This window comes from Mercenaria mercenaria, chromosome 1, assembly GCF_021730395.1.
Source record: "Mercenaria mercenaria strain notata chromosome 1, MADL_Memer_1, whole genome shotgun sequence".
Taxonomy (NCBI): domain Eukaryota; kingdom Metazoa; phylum Mollusca; class Bivalvia; order Venerida; family Veneridae; genus Mercenaria; species Mercenaria mercenaria.
This window is the reverse complement of record NC_069361.1, coordinates 3,298,253-3,316,411: the sequence shown is the minus strand read 5'-3', so window position 1 is coordinate 3,316,411 and position 18,159 is coordinate 3,298,253. Positions and strand designations below refer to the sequence as shown.

Below are 18,159 nucleotides of genomic sequence, written 5' to 3'. Positions count from 1 at the left end.
ATGAAAAATATGGCCTCTAGAGAGGTCACAAGGTTTTTCTATTATTTGACCTACTGACCTAGTTTTTGTCGGCATGTGACCCAGTTTCGAACTTGACCTAGATATCATCAAGGTGAACATTCTGACTAATTTTCATGAAGATCCATTGAAAAATATGGCCTCTAGAGAGGTCGCAAGGTTTTTCTATTTTTAGAACTACTGACCCAATTTTGGAAGGCACGTGACCCAGTTTCGAACTTGACCTAGATATCATCAAGATGAACATTCTGACCAGCTTTCATAAAGATCCCATGAAAAATGTGACCTCTAGAGTGGTCACAAGCAAAAGTTTATGGACGCACGCACGACGGACGCCACGCGATCACAAAAGCTCACCTTGTCACTTTGTGACAGGTGAGCTAAAAAAGGTTACTTCCCTTTGGCTCTAAGCCAATCAGAATGAAGCATTCAAATATTAGCCAATCAGAAAATAGTTTTTTAACCTGAAATTCTAAGTAAAAAGGGGGGCATAATTTATGAAATATTGGTGCAAGAGTTATGGCCCTTGTGTCATATGATATGGGTGATGATGTTGAACAACTATTGTAAGTTTGAATCAAATCCATTTAGTAAAATAAAACCCTTCCAGGCACATAGAAGTTATGGAGCAAAAACCAAATATCTAACCTTTGACCTTGAATTGTGAACCTGACCTTTGACCATCAGGCATAGGTGATGTGTTCAACACGTCATCTGGTCTTGAGGAATAATAATGTGAAGTTAAATTAAAATCCTTCCAGGCATATAGATTTCGGGACGGGACAAAACTGACTCCTATATAGCCCCCCCCCACCCCCCCCGTTTTTTGGTGGGGGGTATAAAAATAAATGTGGATTTCAACTTTTGAAGATACATGAAAATCTTATTTGTCTGTTTGGATTTAATCACATGGATTATTACATGACTGTATTCTATTGTTTCACTGATTGCCTGAAAACGGTTCGAAAAGTAATGTGTTCATATCATATCAACTTATCTTGGGTTATAAATAGTACGATATAAAAATAGATCGAAGTAGGTGCTTGGAAAGCCAATATCAACCTGATTTGGTCTAAAAATAGGCGGCAATATTTCCAATTTCAATCATCCAATTAAATGAGAATACAATTGTAATAACAAGACTGACTATACATCTATTCATGTAATAAAACAATTATTGACTTTTTCATTGGTTTTTCATAGCCTTCGGCTCGGTGAATATAACTTTTTTTTGGGTTGATAAATCCTGATATCAACCTTTCATTGGTTGATATCAGGATTTATCAACCCTCAAAAAGTAATATTCACCTCGCCTTCGGCTCGGTGAATATAACTTTTTTTTGGGTTGATAAATCCTGATATCAACCTATGAAAAAGTTCGGCTCGGTGAATATAACTTTTTTCTTTTTGGGTTGATAAATCCTGATGAAAAAGTCGATAATTGTATATCACTGCATCCTCAAAATCAACAAATATCATCCTCCAATATCAATAATTTTACATAAGTTTAATATCTGTCCGCAAGTTCCGAGTTTCTAAACAGAAATCATCTCACATACAGACTGGTCTCTCCTTTAAGATACATGTAAAGCTAAATAAATATTTTGCTTCTAAACAGAGTTGATACAAGAATGTTTTCTGTAAATTTTGGACACCCCTTAATTATTACTAAGCTACAAAAAAGGAAAACAACATGAATGAAACATTTTTAATTGTAACTTACTGTTTGATTACATTTGAGGCACAAGCCCAAGCTTGTAGGGCTTCTCTATATTTGCCCATTCTGTACAGGTGTCCACCTAGGTATGTGTATGGATAGATATGCTGGTCATTATAGTTGGTGACAGATGATTTCACACCTTCTTCAAACAATGACAACGGAGGGGGTCTCCCTGGGCTCTCACATATCTCCTCTAAGTCACCAAGGTTACCAAGTGACATTGGATATCTGACAAGAAATAATGTACATAAAATCATAAACATTAAATAATGTGATAAGGAATGGTGACATTGTCTGAAAAGGCTGTACTGTACAGAACAAGAGGGCCCTGAAGGCCCTGTATCGCTCACCTGACCTAATTCTAACCCCTGATAAGTTAGTGTTCTCTACAGTGTTAACTTGCTTTTCCTCTGATTTGACCTGGTGACCTAGTTTTTGACCCCACATGACCTAGATTCCAACCTGACTTAGAAGTCATCAAGACAAACATTCTGATAAATTCTAATGAGTTTCAAACTTACCCTTTGATTTGACCTGGTGACCTAGTTTTTGAACCCACCTGACCCAGATTGGAACTTGACCTAAAGATCATCAAGATTAACATTCTGACCAAGTTTCATTAAGATATGGTCATAAATGTTGCCTCTAGAGTGTTAACAAGCTTTACCTTTGATTTGACCTGGTGACCTAGTTTTTGACCCCACCTGACCCAGATTGGAACTTGACCTAAAGATCTTCAAGACTAACATTCTGACCAAGTTTCATTAAGATATTGTCATAAATGTGGCCTCTAGTGTGTTAACTAACTTTTCTTTGATTTGACCTGGTGACCTAGTTTTTGACCCCACTTGACCCAGATTTGAACTTGACCTAAAGATCATCAAGATTAACATTCTCACCAAGTTTCATAGAGAAATTTCATAAATGTGGCCTCTAGACTGTTAACAAGTTTTTCCTTTGATTTGACCTGGTGACCTAGTTTTTGACCCCACCTGACCCAGATTTGAACTTGACTTAAAGATCATCAAGATTAACATTCTGACCAAGTTTCATTAAGATATGGTCATAAATGTGGCCTTTAGAGTGTTAACTAGCTTTTCCTTTGATTTGACCTGGTGACCTAGTTTTAGACCCCACATGACCCAGATTCCAACTTGACCTAAAGATCATCAAGATTAACATTCTGACCAAGTTTCAGGAAGATACAGTCATAAATGTGGCCTCTAGAGTGTTAACAAGCTTTTCCTTTGATTTTTTGACCTGGTGACCTTATTTTTGACCCCACATGATTTAGATTTGAACTTGACCTAAAGATCATCAAGATTCTGACAAAGTTTCATAGAGATATTGTCATAAATGTGGCCTCTAGAGTGTTAACAAGCTTTTCCTTTGATTTGACCTGGTGACCTAGTTTTTGATGCCAGATGACCCAATATCAAACTCGTCCGAGATTTTATTGAGGGTAACATTCTGACCAAGTTTCATTAAGATTGGGCCAAAACTGTGACCTCTAGAGTGGTTGACGATGGACGACGACGGACTCAGGGCGATCACAAAAGCTCACCTTCTTCGTGCTCAGGTGAGCTAAAAATGTAACAATCTGTAAGCTTTTCAGAACTTGTGTATGGTAAATAGTCATGAAGTAAATGACTCGGGGCTTTCTGTCATTTGCCCTAGTAACAATGCTTTTTTAATACACTGACTCAATACACTGGGACCCCATTATAACGCTGTCATCGGGGTCCAAGGTTCGAGACCCGCGGATCTAGCGGGGTTAAATTTATAACGCGGGTTGATCGTATCAGCGGTAAATGCAATACCCCACCCATCGGTAATGTATTAGACGTATTTTGTACGCTGTTTCATGTTAATAAGAAATAAGAATCGTATTAACGGGACATTTTTTTACCTTAAATGCTACTGAAAAATACATTAAAAGAATTATAACGCTGTGTCATCTTCTCATTTTGTCGTGATTCTAAAAGAAAGTTGAAATTGTTTATCCCGGAAGTAAACATGTATAACGCTGTGTGAGGTGTGCGCTGTCATGAAAATTACATACGCAATGCAATTGCACTGGGGGTTTATGTAACTAAAAGAGAAAAAACGCGGACAGTCTTAAAAAAAAATAATTTTGAATACATGAAGAAAATCGATAAATAAGATAGAAAATTGTTAAATCACCGTCGTTAATATACGATATTAAAAAGGGAGAACATTCTCAATATGGCTTTCAGTGCTTCGAATCTTCGCAAATTCCGATGAACCGAGAATGATGATTATGAAAAACGGCTGCATTTTATTACAAAACTGGGCCTGTTGTTCGATTTTTATTCACTCGAGTGTTAATGTCATCCACTTAATTGGTGCAAACTTAAACAGTCTGATAGTTGACTGACTGATCTTCCATGATTGTTAATGCAAACAATTTAATTTTGACACGGTACTGATTGCCTAATTGTCACAGGTCTACATGTATTGAAACTTTAACAAAGGCGATACGCAAACAAGTAAGTTAGCAGACGATTATTGATTTTTGTCACAGTTGTCATGGAAAGGTGTTAATGTACACGTACATGTAGTTTTAACACTGGTTATGATCAAATTAAATAACATCCGTGGATTTTTTTTTTTTTTTTTTTTTTTTTTGATTTTTGACTTTTTTACCCTCTGAAATTTGGGAACCAAGACACGAAACAGCGTTATAACGAATACCACGTTATATCGAGAAGCGTTATAATGGGTTTCGAGTGTATGTGTATTTCTTGCAGAGGTCCATGAAAGAACCCTTCATACTCAGAAATACAAAAGTTAATAGAGATCTAAAAGAGTTCTCTCCTTCTGCATGGTTTCTTTATCTTTTTTACAATTTTGGGAAAGGATCTGAGTTCAGACAAATACGGAACGATCTAGCTGTTCAATATCTAATTTGTGAAGTTTTGACAACAAACACATTTTATATCTATAGTCACTTGTTTCTTTGAGAGATGAGGTGTCATTTTACAATTCTTCTTGTTCTTTAGAATTCAATCATTTTTACTGGTTTCTAAGAACTGGACTATTGGTCTTCAGGCTTGCTTATCACCATGGCCCGTATAGTTACTGTACACCTAGGTATAAGAACAGAGGGACGACATATCTAAACACAGACCACATATTAATGTCGGTTGTCTGTTTTTCAAGGAAAACACTATGTTGCAACTTAAATTTTACATAAATGTTAATTATCACAGTGATAGTACTTTAACATTAAATAACTCCACAGCTTTGGAAACAAGAGATCACAGAGTGATCTTGGCGCCCACCAATGTGCCATTTTTGAGTGTTCCAAATTTCAAGACTTACTGACTAGCTCAAGGTCAAATTTCATTTCCGTACACAACACTGTGCATGTGGTCCAAATTCGAAAGCTGTAGCTTGAGAAATGTGAAAGTAGGTCACTAGATCAATTTCAAGGATGAAATGTGAAAGTAGGTCACTAGGTCAAAATCAAGGTCAAATTACACTTCAGAACACAAATTTATGCATGTGGTCCAAATTTAAAGCCTGTACTTTCAAAAATGTGAAAGTAAGTCACTAGGTCATTGTCAAGGTTAAAGTTTGTTTCGGTACACAATCCTATGCATGTGGTCTAAATTTGAAGCCCGTAGCTACAGAAATGTGAAAGTAGGTCACTAGGTCAATCTTAAGGTCACAGTTCATTTCGGTACACAAAACTATGCAAGTTGTCCAAATTTGAAGGCTGTAGCTCAAGAAATGTGAAAGTAGGTCACTAGGTCAAAATCAAGGTCAAAGTTTGTTTCGGTACACAGAACTATGCATGTGTTCCAAATTTGAAGCCTGTACCTTCAAAAATGTGAAAGTAGGTCACTAGGTCAATGTAAAGGTCAAAGTTATTTCGGTACACAAAACTATGCATGTGGTCCAAATTTGAAGGCTGTAGCTTGAGAAATGTGAAAGTAGGTCAGTAGGTCAAAATCAAGGTCAAATTCCATTTCAGAACACGAAACTATGCATGTGGTCCAAATTTGAAGCCTGTACCTTCAAAAATGTGAAAGTAGGTCACTAGGTCAATGTCAAGGTCAAAGTTTGTTTCAGTGCACAAAACTATGCATGTGGTCCAAATTTGAAGGCTGTAGCTACAGAAATCTGAAAGTAGGTCACTAGGTCAAAATCAAGGTCAACTCATGTCAAGGTTCATCTTGCCACTCAAAACCATACATGTGGTCCAAATTTGAATGTTGTAGGTTATTGACAAGATTTTAAGATCTTTTCCCTATATAAGTCTATATGAACCATGTGACCACCCAGGGCGGGGCCATATTTGACCCTAGGGGGATAATTTGAACAAACTTGGTAGAGAACCACTAGATGATGCTACATTACAAATGCCAAAGCCCTAGGCTTTGTGGTTTGGACAAGAAGATTTTCAAAGTTTTTCCCTATATAAGTCTATGTAAACCATGTGACCCCTGGGGCGGGGCCATATTTGACCCTAGGGGGATAATTTGAACAATCTTAGTTGAATACCACTAGATGATGTCATATACAAAATATCAAAGCCCTAGGCCCTGTGGTTTTGAACAAGAGGTTTTTCAAAGTTTTTCCCTATATAAACCATGTGACCCCCGGGGCGGGGCCATGTTAGACCCCAAGGAAATAATTTGAACCATCTTGGTAGAGGACCATTAGATGATGCTTCATACCAAATATCAAAGCCCTAGGCTCTGTGGTTTTGGACAAGAAGATTTTCAAAGTTTTTCCCTATATAAATCTATGTAAATTATAGAAATAAACAAAGGGCCATAACTCACTAAAAAATTGTTGAACCAGTCTGATTTTCAGGGGGACACAACTAGGGTACCAGTACATCATTCTGACAAAGTTTGGTCAAAATCCCCCTGGTAGTTTCTGAGGAGATGCGATAACAAGAAATTGTTAACGGACGGAAGGACGACGGACCACGGACGCAGAGTGATTTGAATAGCCCACCATCTGATGATGGTGGGCTAAAAATACATGCCAGAACCTTTAAATGGGGACATCCTTTAGATGTTCTGTAAATTAGGTACCAAGTACACTGATTGGGTGTAGTATATATTGGTGATTTTAACTGGTCAACCACATCAGGCATAAAACATAGAATTATAAGAAAACCAAATATATTACAGTTCTATGGCTGGGTGATGCTTAAGTGTGCGACTTTTTTGCATAATTCACTATCTTATATAGTTATTTCATAACTCAGAAAGATCAGTGATATTACTTTTACCTTTTTTGCAGCCATTTAGGGAAATTTAAGGTTAGAAATGGGGAACAGCAATCACCTTTTTTCAACTGGGAATGGATCCGTTCATCGGTACCAAACGTATCAGTAAAGAAATCAATGCTTACCTAGTTAGAAGCAAAGAAAGCCCTGTACTGTGCATAAATTGAATCATATATTCAGCGACTTAACCCTTACCTTGCTAAATTTCTGTAATGAACTTGTCCATCTTTCAATTTGAACAATACCATTAACTGTTAAAAGGGGTGCTTACCAAAAATATACTGATTGAATGGCGAACAGTGCAGATCTTGATCAGACTGCACAAAATTTGACAAATGTGCAGGCTGATCAAGATCTACACTGGTTGCAAAGGCAGAATCAATCGTGTCCAGCATGATAAACGTTAAATATCAACAATCCGAGTATAATGTCAGAAATATTAAACACATAGTAAACTTACTTAGAAAGGTGTCCCATATCATAAAGCAACCAAAGCAGTTCCTGAAAATATAACCAATATTGTATCAAATACAATTTTTTTCTGTTTTGGCATTAGCACTACATATTTTCAGAGTTGGCTATAACAAGAGCTGTCCGTAAGACAGCCAAGCTCAACTATTCGAAATATTGTCCCAGAAGCAGGAAAATATTACCCAAAAAGGTTAAATATCAAAAGAGTTTTAAGTTCAAAAGGGGAAATAATTTGACCAAAATGCATACCAGTTATGGGACTTGCTGCTATCAACTAGTTTTATAACCCCGAAGGCACATGTGAAGTTTCAATTCAATATCTGCATTAGTTTTGGAGATAGAAACTTGCATGTAAAACTTTAACCAGAATTTTCAAAGTCCAAAAGGGGGCATAATTTGCCAAAAATACATGCCAGAGTTATGGGACTTGACCCAGTGAGGTTGGTAATTGATCTAGAAAAAGAAAAATCAGTTTCAAATCTATATGCCTTTTAGTAATAGCTGTATGTACTTGCACGCAAAACTTTAACCAGAATTTGCTAAGTCCAAAAGGGGACATAATTTGGCCAAAATGAAGGTCAGAGTTATGGGACTTGCTGCTATCAACTAGTTTTATAACCCCGAAGACACATGTGAAGTTTCAAATCAATATCTGCATTAGTTTTGGAGATAATAACTTGCATGTAAAACTTTAACCAAAATTTTCTAAGTCTAAAAGGGGGCATAATTTGCTCAAAAAACATGTCAGAGTTATGGGACTTGACCCAGTGAGGTTGGTAATTGATCTAGAAAAAGAAAAAATAAGTTTCAAATATATATGCCTTTTAGAAATAGCTGTATGTACTTGCACGCAAAACTTTAACCAGAATTTTATAAGTCCAAAAGGGGGCATAATTTGGCCAAAATGAAGGTCAGAGTTATAGGACTTGCTGCTATCAACTAGATTTATAACCCCGAAGACACATGTGAAGTTTCAAATCAATATCTGCATTAGTTTTAGAGATAGTAACTTGCATGTAAAACTTTAACCAGAATTTTCTAAGTCTAAAAGGGGGCATAATTTGCTCAAAATACATGTCAGAGTTATGGGTCTTGACCCAGTGAGGTTGATAATTGATCTAGAAAAAGAAAAAATAAGTTTCAAATCTATATGCCTTTTAGAAATAGCTGTATGTACTTGCACGCAAAACTTTAACCAGAATTTTCTAAGTCCAAAAGGGGGCATAATTTGGCCAAAATGAAAGTCAGAGTTATGGGACTTGCTGCTATCAACTAGTTTTATAACGCAGAAGACACATGTGAAGTTTCAAATCAATATCTGCATTAGTTTTGGAGATAGTAACTTGCATGTAAAACTTTAACCAAAATTTTCTAAGTCCAAAAGGGGGCATAATTTGCTCAAAATACATGTCAGAGTTATGGGACTTGACCCAGAGAGGTTGGTAATTGACCTAGAAAAAGAAAAAATAAGTTTCAAAGCTATATGCCTTTAATTGATGGCTGTATGTACTTGCATGCAAAAACTTAACCAAGGTGTGACGCCGACGCCGACGCCAGGGTGAGTAGAATAGCTAGACTATTCTTCGAATAGTCGAGCTAAAAAATAATATCTAAATTTACAAAGTCTGACATCAAAACTGAGTCCTGACATTGAGAATTAATAAAACAGTAAAAATGGTATTAACTATTTCTAAGAACTATGCTCTTCTAAGAACTTGAGTAAACTATTTGTGTATCTTCAAAATCTACTACATCCCTATGTGAATTAAGGCTTCCTTTTTCATCTAAGTTGACAGAGCACAATACAATCAAATCTTGTTTCGCAGGTGACACAATTTGACTGCAGTAAATCTTCCTCTGCCTCTACTTCATGTGGAGAACTTGTCTGTTATATGTGTGGAAGACAATGTAGAGGCTGGTACTGAACACTGAGCAAGTTGACAAACATGTCATTACAAAACTACAATTTATACAGTTGAAGAATGGTGTCAAACTTTCTGTATTATAAATGTAGGAAGTTTCTTGATAGAGCAATACCTGTTGTACAGAACCCATCTCAACACTGTCTATTGTAGCAGTTATGGACGGATTGATAGCTGATACTATGGCTGCTACTTCCATTTCTTTTGTACATACCACAGGTTGACCATTTAGGTATAACCAATGTTTTTCTGATACAGCTTGGTTGATTGGCTGACCCCTCTTGTCCTCATTCCCTTTGCCTGTAACAAGATGTTGGGAAGTAGTGTTTGTAGAAACTTTGTTCATTTAACATTTCGACATGGTTCCATGTAGGTTTAATTGAAAATGTAACCTTTTTTAACGAGGTTTTTCTATAACATAACCTAATAATCCATTCTATGAACCCCGATAACCTAGTTTCTTCAATGTGATAGATTTAATACATTCCATTGTGGTTTTATGATCACAGGGAAAATGTTGCCTCTCTGGTATAATCAAGGTTTTTCTATAATTTGACCTTGTGATTTACATTGACTCAAGATGAACTAATTTTGAAAATATATATAATGCAGGGCTCCAGATAAGATGCGTATTAGCGTAAATTACACTTTGAAATAATGCATATACGCATGTCTGATAATTTTTCAGCGTATAAAAACGTATATGAAATTACAGAAACACACGCAATGACTTTTTACTAGTGTAAATAAAATCTGAATCGTCTGGATGCTTTACATAACAGAGCATGGTCGGCATTAATTCTCCCACACTGAACGTACACACGCATTGAATGGTACTCTATAAACCTAGGTTAAACTATATTATGCACTCAATGCATGCTTAAATCAAATAGTTGGAAACTCATATTGATGGTACTGTCGTGTATTTTAAAGCAGTGTCGGTGCGGAGTAAACAACAAAAATGTCTCTTTCTATGAATGTAAAAAGTGAACAAACACTCTACGCATTCTTTAAACCAACAAAATGATCCCAAAAACATAGTTTAAGGTATATTGAATATTCTATTGGATTCGGTAGCAAGTGTGAAGCCAAAGCAAGCCAAGGGAGAAAAAAGAAGCAAAAACTTGAATGCTGAATTGAAACTGAACTGCAAACAAATTCATGGGTGTTACACCCAATGAACATGTTATAAAACTGATTTCTGTTTTTTTCACATTTACAAATTTTCAGGAGTAAAATTATTCCTAGTCAATTTCAGATTTTACCATTTTACTCATTCACAAAAATTATGATGAGTAAATACTCATTGGCCAAAAAAATTATCTGGAGCCCTGTATAATGTATGTTTTAAAAAAGACAAACACTGTCCAGGTTTCATATATACAAAGGAACACAAATCCCTCAAGAACGCATGAGGATGATCAAAATGCTAGAGTTATCGAGGGTTTTGTGTAATTCAACATGTTCAAGAAGAGAAAATATATGGAAAATGGCCAGGCATCTCAAGAATTGCTATAGCGAGCACAGGACTGGTGCTAAAAATGCTCAAGTGAGTAGTGTTCTACTGCTGATCAGGTAGAGATTGTGGCCTCTTGATTATTAATAAGGGTATGCTATGATTTGACCTAGTTGCATAGTCTGGACCATGTATTATGATCCAGTTTTGATCTTGACTTAAAATTTCTTCAGGCCAAATAATCTGATCACTTTTCATGATGATCGGCCTCAACTTCTAAGCATTGACAAGATTTTTCTATGATTTTACCTAATGACCTAGTTTTGGATCCTAGATGAAGCAGTCCCAAACCTGACCTAGATTTTATAAAGACAATTATCTGACAGGGTTTCATGTTAGTCAGGTAGAAAATGTAAACAAGAGGGCCAAGATGGCCCTAGGTCGCTCACCTGAGAAACACACCATAACACAAAATAACAGTGTAAACATGTTTGACCTAGTGATTTCATGGAAATAAATATTCTGACCAATTATTAAAATTGGAGCTAAAATCTTGAGTATAAGTGAGTATTTTATGTGATTTGACCTAGTGATCTAGTATTTGACCCCAGATGACCCATATGCGAACCAAACTGACCAAATTTCATGAAGATCAATTGAAAAATACAGCCTCTATCGCATACACAAGGTTTTTGTTTGATTTGACCTAGTGACCTACTTTTTGACCCAAGATGACCCATATTCAAATTTGACTTAGATTTCATCAATGCAATCATTCTGACTTAATTTCAGAAAGAACAATTGAAAAATATAGCCTCTATGGCATACACAAAGTTTTTCTTTGATTTGACCTAGTGACCTAATTTTTGATCCCAGATAACCTATATTTTAACTTGACCTATATTTCATCAATGCAATTATTCTGACCAAATTTCATGAAGATCAAATGAAAAATACAGCCTCTATTGCATACACAAGGTTTTTCTTTGATTTGACCCAGTGACCTAATTTTTGACCCTAGATGACCCTTTTTCCAAAGCGGCCTAGATTTCATCAAGGATATCATTCTGACCAAAATTCATGAAGATTAGTTGAAAAATACAGCTTCTATCGCATATACAAGCTTTTTCTTTGATCTGACCTAGTGACCTACTTTTTGACCCCAAATGACCCATATTCAAACTAGACCTAGATTTCATCAAGGCAATCATTCTGACCAAAATTCATGAAGATTAATTGAAAAATACAGCCTCTATCGCATACACAAGGTTTTCCTTTGATCTGACCTAGTGACCTACTTTTTGACCCCAGATGACCCATATTCGAACTTCACCTAGATTTCATCAAGGCAATCATCCTGACCAAAATTCATGAAGATTAATTGGAAAATACAGCCTCTAGCACATACACAAGGTTTTTCTTTGATTTGACCTAGTGACCTAGTTTTTTACCCCAGCTGACCCCTTTTCGAACTCGGCCTAGATTTTATCAATTAATAATTCTGACCAAAATTCATGAAGATTAATTGAAAAATACAGCCTCTATCGCATACACAAGGTTTTTCTTTGATTTGACCTAGTGACCTAGTTTTTGACCCCAGATGACCCCTTTTTGAACTCGACCTAGATTTCATCAAGGTAATCATTCAGACCAAAATTCATGAAGATTAATTGTAAAATACAGCCTCTAGCGCATACACAAGGTTTTTCTTTGATTTGACCTAGTGACCTAGTTTTTGACCCCAGCTGACCCCTTTTCGAACTCGGCCTAGATTTTATCAAGATAATCATTCTGACCAAAATTCATGAAGATTAATTGAAAAATACAGCCTCTATCGCATACACAAGGTTTTTCTTTGATTTGACCTAGTGACCTAGTTTTTGACCCCAGACGGCCCCTTTTTAAACTCGACCTAGATTTCATCAAGGTAATCATTCAGACCAAAATTCATGAAGATTAATTGAAAAATACAGCCTCTATCGCATACACAAGGTTTTTCTTTGATTTGACCTAGTGACCTAGTTTTTGACCCCAGATGACCCCTTTTCGAACTCGGCCTAGATTTCATAAAGGTAATCATTCTGACCATGTTTCATGAAGATCAGTTGAAAAAAACAGCCTCTATCACATACACAAGCTAAATGTTGACAGACAGACAGCAGACGACGGATGCTGGACATCGAGCGATCAGAAAAACTCACCTGAGCATTGCTCAGGTGAGCTAAAAAGACTTCTCTATTATTTGACCAAGCAAGCTAGTTTTTGACCCCATATGGCTCAGTGTCAACTTTGACCTAGATTTAATTATAAAGTAAGACAAAATATTTTTTTGAGGTGGTTTCAAGTAAATCAAGTAGAAAATGTGGCCTCTGGAGTGTTAACAAGATTTTCTTTGAATAGCTAAGTAACCTATTTTTTTTTACCTCAATTTAAAGTTTAGAATTTAGCCAACATTTCATAAACATTCCGATCAGGTTTCATGTATGTATCAGGTAAGAAATATGGCATCTAGAGTGTTAACAGTGCTTCTTATAATATGATCCAATTACTAATTTAACCTAGATTTCAATTTAATATACAAACATAGGATGCCATTTATGTTTATATCTGGCATCTGTGGATATTTTGTTTTGCCTGGAAAAGATATTATTTTACAATGGCAAAATTGACCAAGAGACAGGGGAGATTAACTAGAAAACACAGGCTGGAACTGGCCATTTAATTCATTGACCTTCCAAGTGGTTTTAATAGTGAGCCTTTTTGGAACCTGAATATGATCATGATAAAGTACAGAGAACAAAGATAACATGTTTAGTTGAAAGACAAATTAATTTGATACCATGCCATGTGACCTCAGCTGACTGATCTTGATTTTCACCAAAGATGACCCAGGCATGATCCTCAGACAGTGCTAGATGAACGTCGTTGTAGCCAAGCACTTGAAATGCTGCAACAACAGCAAATGCCACCCCAAAACAGTCTAATTTGTTCCCTGAAAAAAAAGAGGATAAATAAAGTAAATAATCCACATTGAACCGCTGATGACAAACAGTTAATCCTGGTATCACATATACATGTATGGTTTTCTAACATGTATGCAATATTTACATTCTCCATATTTGTTCCATTGAAAATTATGACATTCATTTTGTATGAATCTCTTAAGGAAGAGCGCCAAAGCTACAACATTATTCAGTGTTAACATGCTGCCATTCTGACTGTTATATATCATGTAATCGACACATGAAACCACACCTTTAAGGCGTGGCTAAAGTGCTACAGCAGGTATTTTGTAATTATGTTAAACCATATTGTGAGTAGTTAACAGTTGTATCTCATTGAGGTTATTATATATATTACAGACTACAAGTAAAACAATGTACATCACTGACAATGCCAGTGTGCAGTGATGTCATATTAGTTCTCTCACCTGAGATTTTATTATTATTTATTTTGCAATTACATAGATCACAACAGATGTCAATATGCTGTCAAGGATCTCTGAGCTGAAATGGACCCCGTAGTGAAACTTCACCAGAAATCATGCCAGAAGACTGTCACATTATAATTTCCTCAAATGAAATGCTATGGACTCACCTTTTACTTTAAACTATTTCTTATCCCTTTTTCTTTTGATCTGACACAAAATACCATGCAACAAATTCTGATCACAAGTTATACACGCAAGTTTCAAATGGGTACCGCTGTGTGCAATATATTTTGCCCACCATTGCAGTTGTGACCTGATCAGAGTACTCTTCATTTTGAAAACAAAATTAATAGCTAGGCCTTATAGAATCGTTATCTATTGATCTTTTCTGTGAATTAACTTGTATGTTTTTCATGAACTTTGTTGGAAATGGTTTTAGTTATAATTCAATAAAATTCATAAATATACAAAATATTGATCTTGATTTTAAAAAATAACCATGTGCTATTAACTTTGCATGACGTCATCAGTTTATCATGAGAGTCAGTGCGCAGATGTTGTGGTTCGACACTGGTTAGGTAACCAAATGGGGTCACACCATAACTTAATGGACGCGACCATCAGAAAATATAAAGCAGAGTCAGTTAAGTTATGGTAGCCAGAACTAAATTCTAATAAATAAAACTTGAAATGAACTGTTCTTTTTTTTTTCTTTAATTCATTGATCTGCCAATAATATTCTGTCATTCACTTCACATGCACTCCGAAAAATAATTTCATGTCTTCAACAAGTGATAAGGCATAGGCAAATTATCACACAACTAAACAATCCTCGCACATACAAAGAAAAAAATAGATATGATACCTAGGCATCTTAAAATCAATATAGTCCAACTAATTGTACCCGAGTCGCGATATTGTGATAATTTTTGCACAGGTCAATATCTCTCCTCCACGTACAACATAGGAAGGACCTTTTCTGTGGTGAACCTTCCGCGACAATTCTACGTGGCAGATTTTAATCAGCATTTTAACTATTAAACAAGACCTGTCACTATTGGTGACAAATGCCCCCAAAGCATGCCCAAGAATGCTACAGTTGTCTGCGCAAAAAAATCACACATCATTTTGTGACCTTGACCTTGACCGAAGAGACTCGGGACATAAGCGCGACACACCTTCTCAATATGTAGAGATAGACCCTAAACTTTTCAATGATAGTAATACATTAAATAAAGTCTAGAATTTGATTTCCAAGTCCTTGAAATAACCAAAAATGATTTCAAAAATGTGAAGTTTATGATAGTTTTCAATAACAGAAGTTTTAATTTTTAATTTAAAGTTGTGATCCACAAAGAATGACAACTCTTGCCTTGGGCTAGTACTTAAGCAGAGATATCTATTAGCTAACTTCCCTTGCAATTACACAATTGAATGGAAAATGAAAACTGTTTTATACATAACATCATACTTTTTTGCACAACAAAAACATTTAGGATTTATTCATATGTGTTTTATTTACCCCTCAAAATGTGGTTCCTATGATTCTGTCAACTTACTCATGGTAAAAAATAAACTTTTAACAAGACAATAATAAAATGAAGTACCAGTAAGTAACTAATAGTGCAGATAATACAGTTTTGCTTGTTCCAAACTGTCACAATAGATGTACTTTTGTAATACAGAACCCCTGGTAGGATTAGTAAAGGTGCAATTATATTGATCTCTATTTCCTATGCCTACAATATGGTTAACATTTGTGTCAAACTATTTTCAAATCCCTTGATAAATGGCAGAGTTACTGACCAGACAAAAAACACCTTTGACTTCTGTGACCTTGAACATGGAGCTAGGGGTCTGGGTCTTGCGCACGACATGTCATCTCAATATAGGGAACATTTATGCCAAGTAATTTTAAAATCCCTTCATCAATGGCAGAGTTATGGACCGGACAAGAAACAGACCATGTTAAACTTTGACCTCTAAGTGTGACCTTCACCTTAGAGCTAGGGGTCTGGATCTTGCGCAAGACAAGTCGTCTCATTGTGGGGAACATTTATGCCAAGTAACGCTGGTTTCCATTTTGGATCAATGCCCGATTTCCTTTGGCCTTTCGGTGTGGGTGGGAGGGATTCTGAAATTGTGACCAGGGCCTCCGTGGCCGAGTGGTTAAGGTCGCTGACTTCAAATCACTTTCCTCTCATCGATGTGGGTTTGAGCCTCACTCGGGGCATCAAATTCTTTATGTGTGGAAGCCATCCAGCTGGCTTACAGAAGGTCGGTGGTTCTACCCAAGTGTCTGCTCGTGATGAAATAATGCACCGAGGGTATTTCAAACTTTTCTCTACAAGTTCTATTTTGAAAGTGACAACAGAAAACATTAATTCTTGCATTGTCTTTTCGATATTCCGCCATAGAAAAAAAATTTCATACATGTGAAAAACATTAATATTATGGCGATAATTGTTCAAAAGCATTTTACCGTGTTGCACAATTTTTGACTTTTAAAATTCCTTCCATTGTCTTTCCTTGATTGCGAAAAATATTCGGACGGTAATTGTTGAATCATCTGTCATTATTATCTAATGACATGTATAATCTTAAAACTTGCGAAAACAGTCACTTTCATGTACACATCACAAGATACCGCCTGTCAAAGGATTTAAAGGCGGAGCTACGATGAAATTTAAGTCACACGTTCCACATAGGAAGCTATCATTGGTTTATCGGTTATCTTAACTGACATCGCTTTACCTAAACTATCGAGCAAGCACGTGGAAGTTTTTCGAATACACTATCTGATTAATCGGGGTGTTTATTGGGATGATTTTATGACATGTCGCTTCGACAATTAAGGGATGACGCGGGAAATAAGGGATGTCGAATATACAACTCAAAGTCTGAAGGCATGTCGCACGCGACAGGCAATAATACCCTGGCGAGGACCCTGGAATATAATTTCTCGGTCCCTTGGTATTTCTACTACTTCTGTTTAACTCCAAACCTCAAACCTACTTACCAGTCAAGAAGCTAAAAAGTGACTGTAAATGTGCCCTGTCCTTGTAAAATGCTCTTGTCAAGCCTCCCCATATTACATCTGAAACTTTCTTTACCAATTCCCTTGAAGCAAATTTATCTGGATACAGGGAAAGGTCCACGGCACTTTTTATCTGTGTAACAAACTTAGTACGTAAAACATCGATTGTCTCCCATTCAATAATAGGGAAAATCGGTTGAAGTTTCGAGTCATTTTCTCTGTTTAATGCATGTGATCTATTCACTGTCAGCGCATTTTCTATTGTCCCAAGAACAATTGAAAGCAAGCTTAAATCAATTTCATCAGCTCGTGTCAACTGGTCTTTAAATAAGCCCAGTACATCTTGAATTTTTTGCAAGGGAAAATGTTGTTTTGCTGTGTTAAATCCCGCCATCTTGAATGCATTTTGCGTTTAAACCTCCACACCAAAATAAACAAATAATAGATTAAAATAGATGATCTAATTAAATTTGTACTTACTGATTGAAAATTAAATTTAATACATCATTCAATCTTTGATATTGAATCTCGACTTTATGATTCGCATGACATGATCAACAAATTTATTATTTAGAGGCTAATACAGAAAAAGATGGCTGAAAACAGTGAAGTCGCTGTCCAATCCGCTAACGGTAGTCCAGCCTTACAGGATGGAAGTGCTGTCCAACAGGTGAGTTAAATCGTTGTGGGCAATACTAAACTAATGTATTTTTCAAAAATAATAATAGTTTGTTTTTTTAATAATGACTAGTGGTACAAATAAAACCGTTACTAAATCACGTGTGCACAAAGTGACACACACACAGTGCTCAGACTCGGGGCCCACAGACCATATA

At 36.1% G+C, this 18,159-nt stretch overlaps 2 protein-coding genes across 2 annotated transcripts in view; one reads left to right on the top strand and one right to left on the bottom strand.

Annotated features, from left to right (window-relative positions):
* The window catches only part of LOC123545156 (menin-like), a 31,464-nt gene extending 13,736 nt beyond the window's left edge, over positions 1-17,728 (bottom strand). The window contains exons 1-5 of the mRNA XM_045331469.2: positions 17,306-17,728; positions 13,696-13,848; positions 9,516-9,700; positions 7,468-7,508; positions 1,742-1,966 (exon numbers count right to left, since the gene is read on the bottom strand). Of these exons, the coding sequence (XP_045187404.2) occupies positions 1,742-1,966; positions 7,468-7,508; positions 9,516-9,700; positions 13,696-13,848; positions 17,306-17,717 (1,016 nt within the window). The 5' untranslated portion in view covers positions 17,718-17,728. The remainder of the gene's footprint in view (positions 1-1,741; positions 1,967-7,467; positions 7,509-9,515; positions 9,701-13,695; positions 13,849-17,305) is intronic.
* A 154-nt stretch (positions 17,729-17,882) lies between these two features.
* LOC123545158 (putative lipid scramblase CLPTM1) overlaps positions 17,883-18,159 on the top strand; it is a 31,278-nt gene continuing 31,001 nt past the window's right edge. The window contains exon 1 of the mRNA XM_045331470.2: positions 17,883-17,993. Within this exon, the coding sequence (XP_045187405.2) occupies positions 17,916-17,993 (78 nt within the window). The 5' untranslated portion in view covers positions 17,883-17,915. The remainder of the gene's footprint in view (positions 17,994-18,159) is intronic.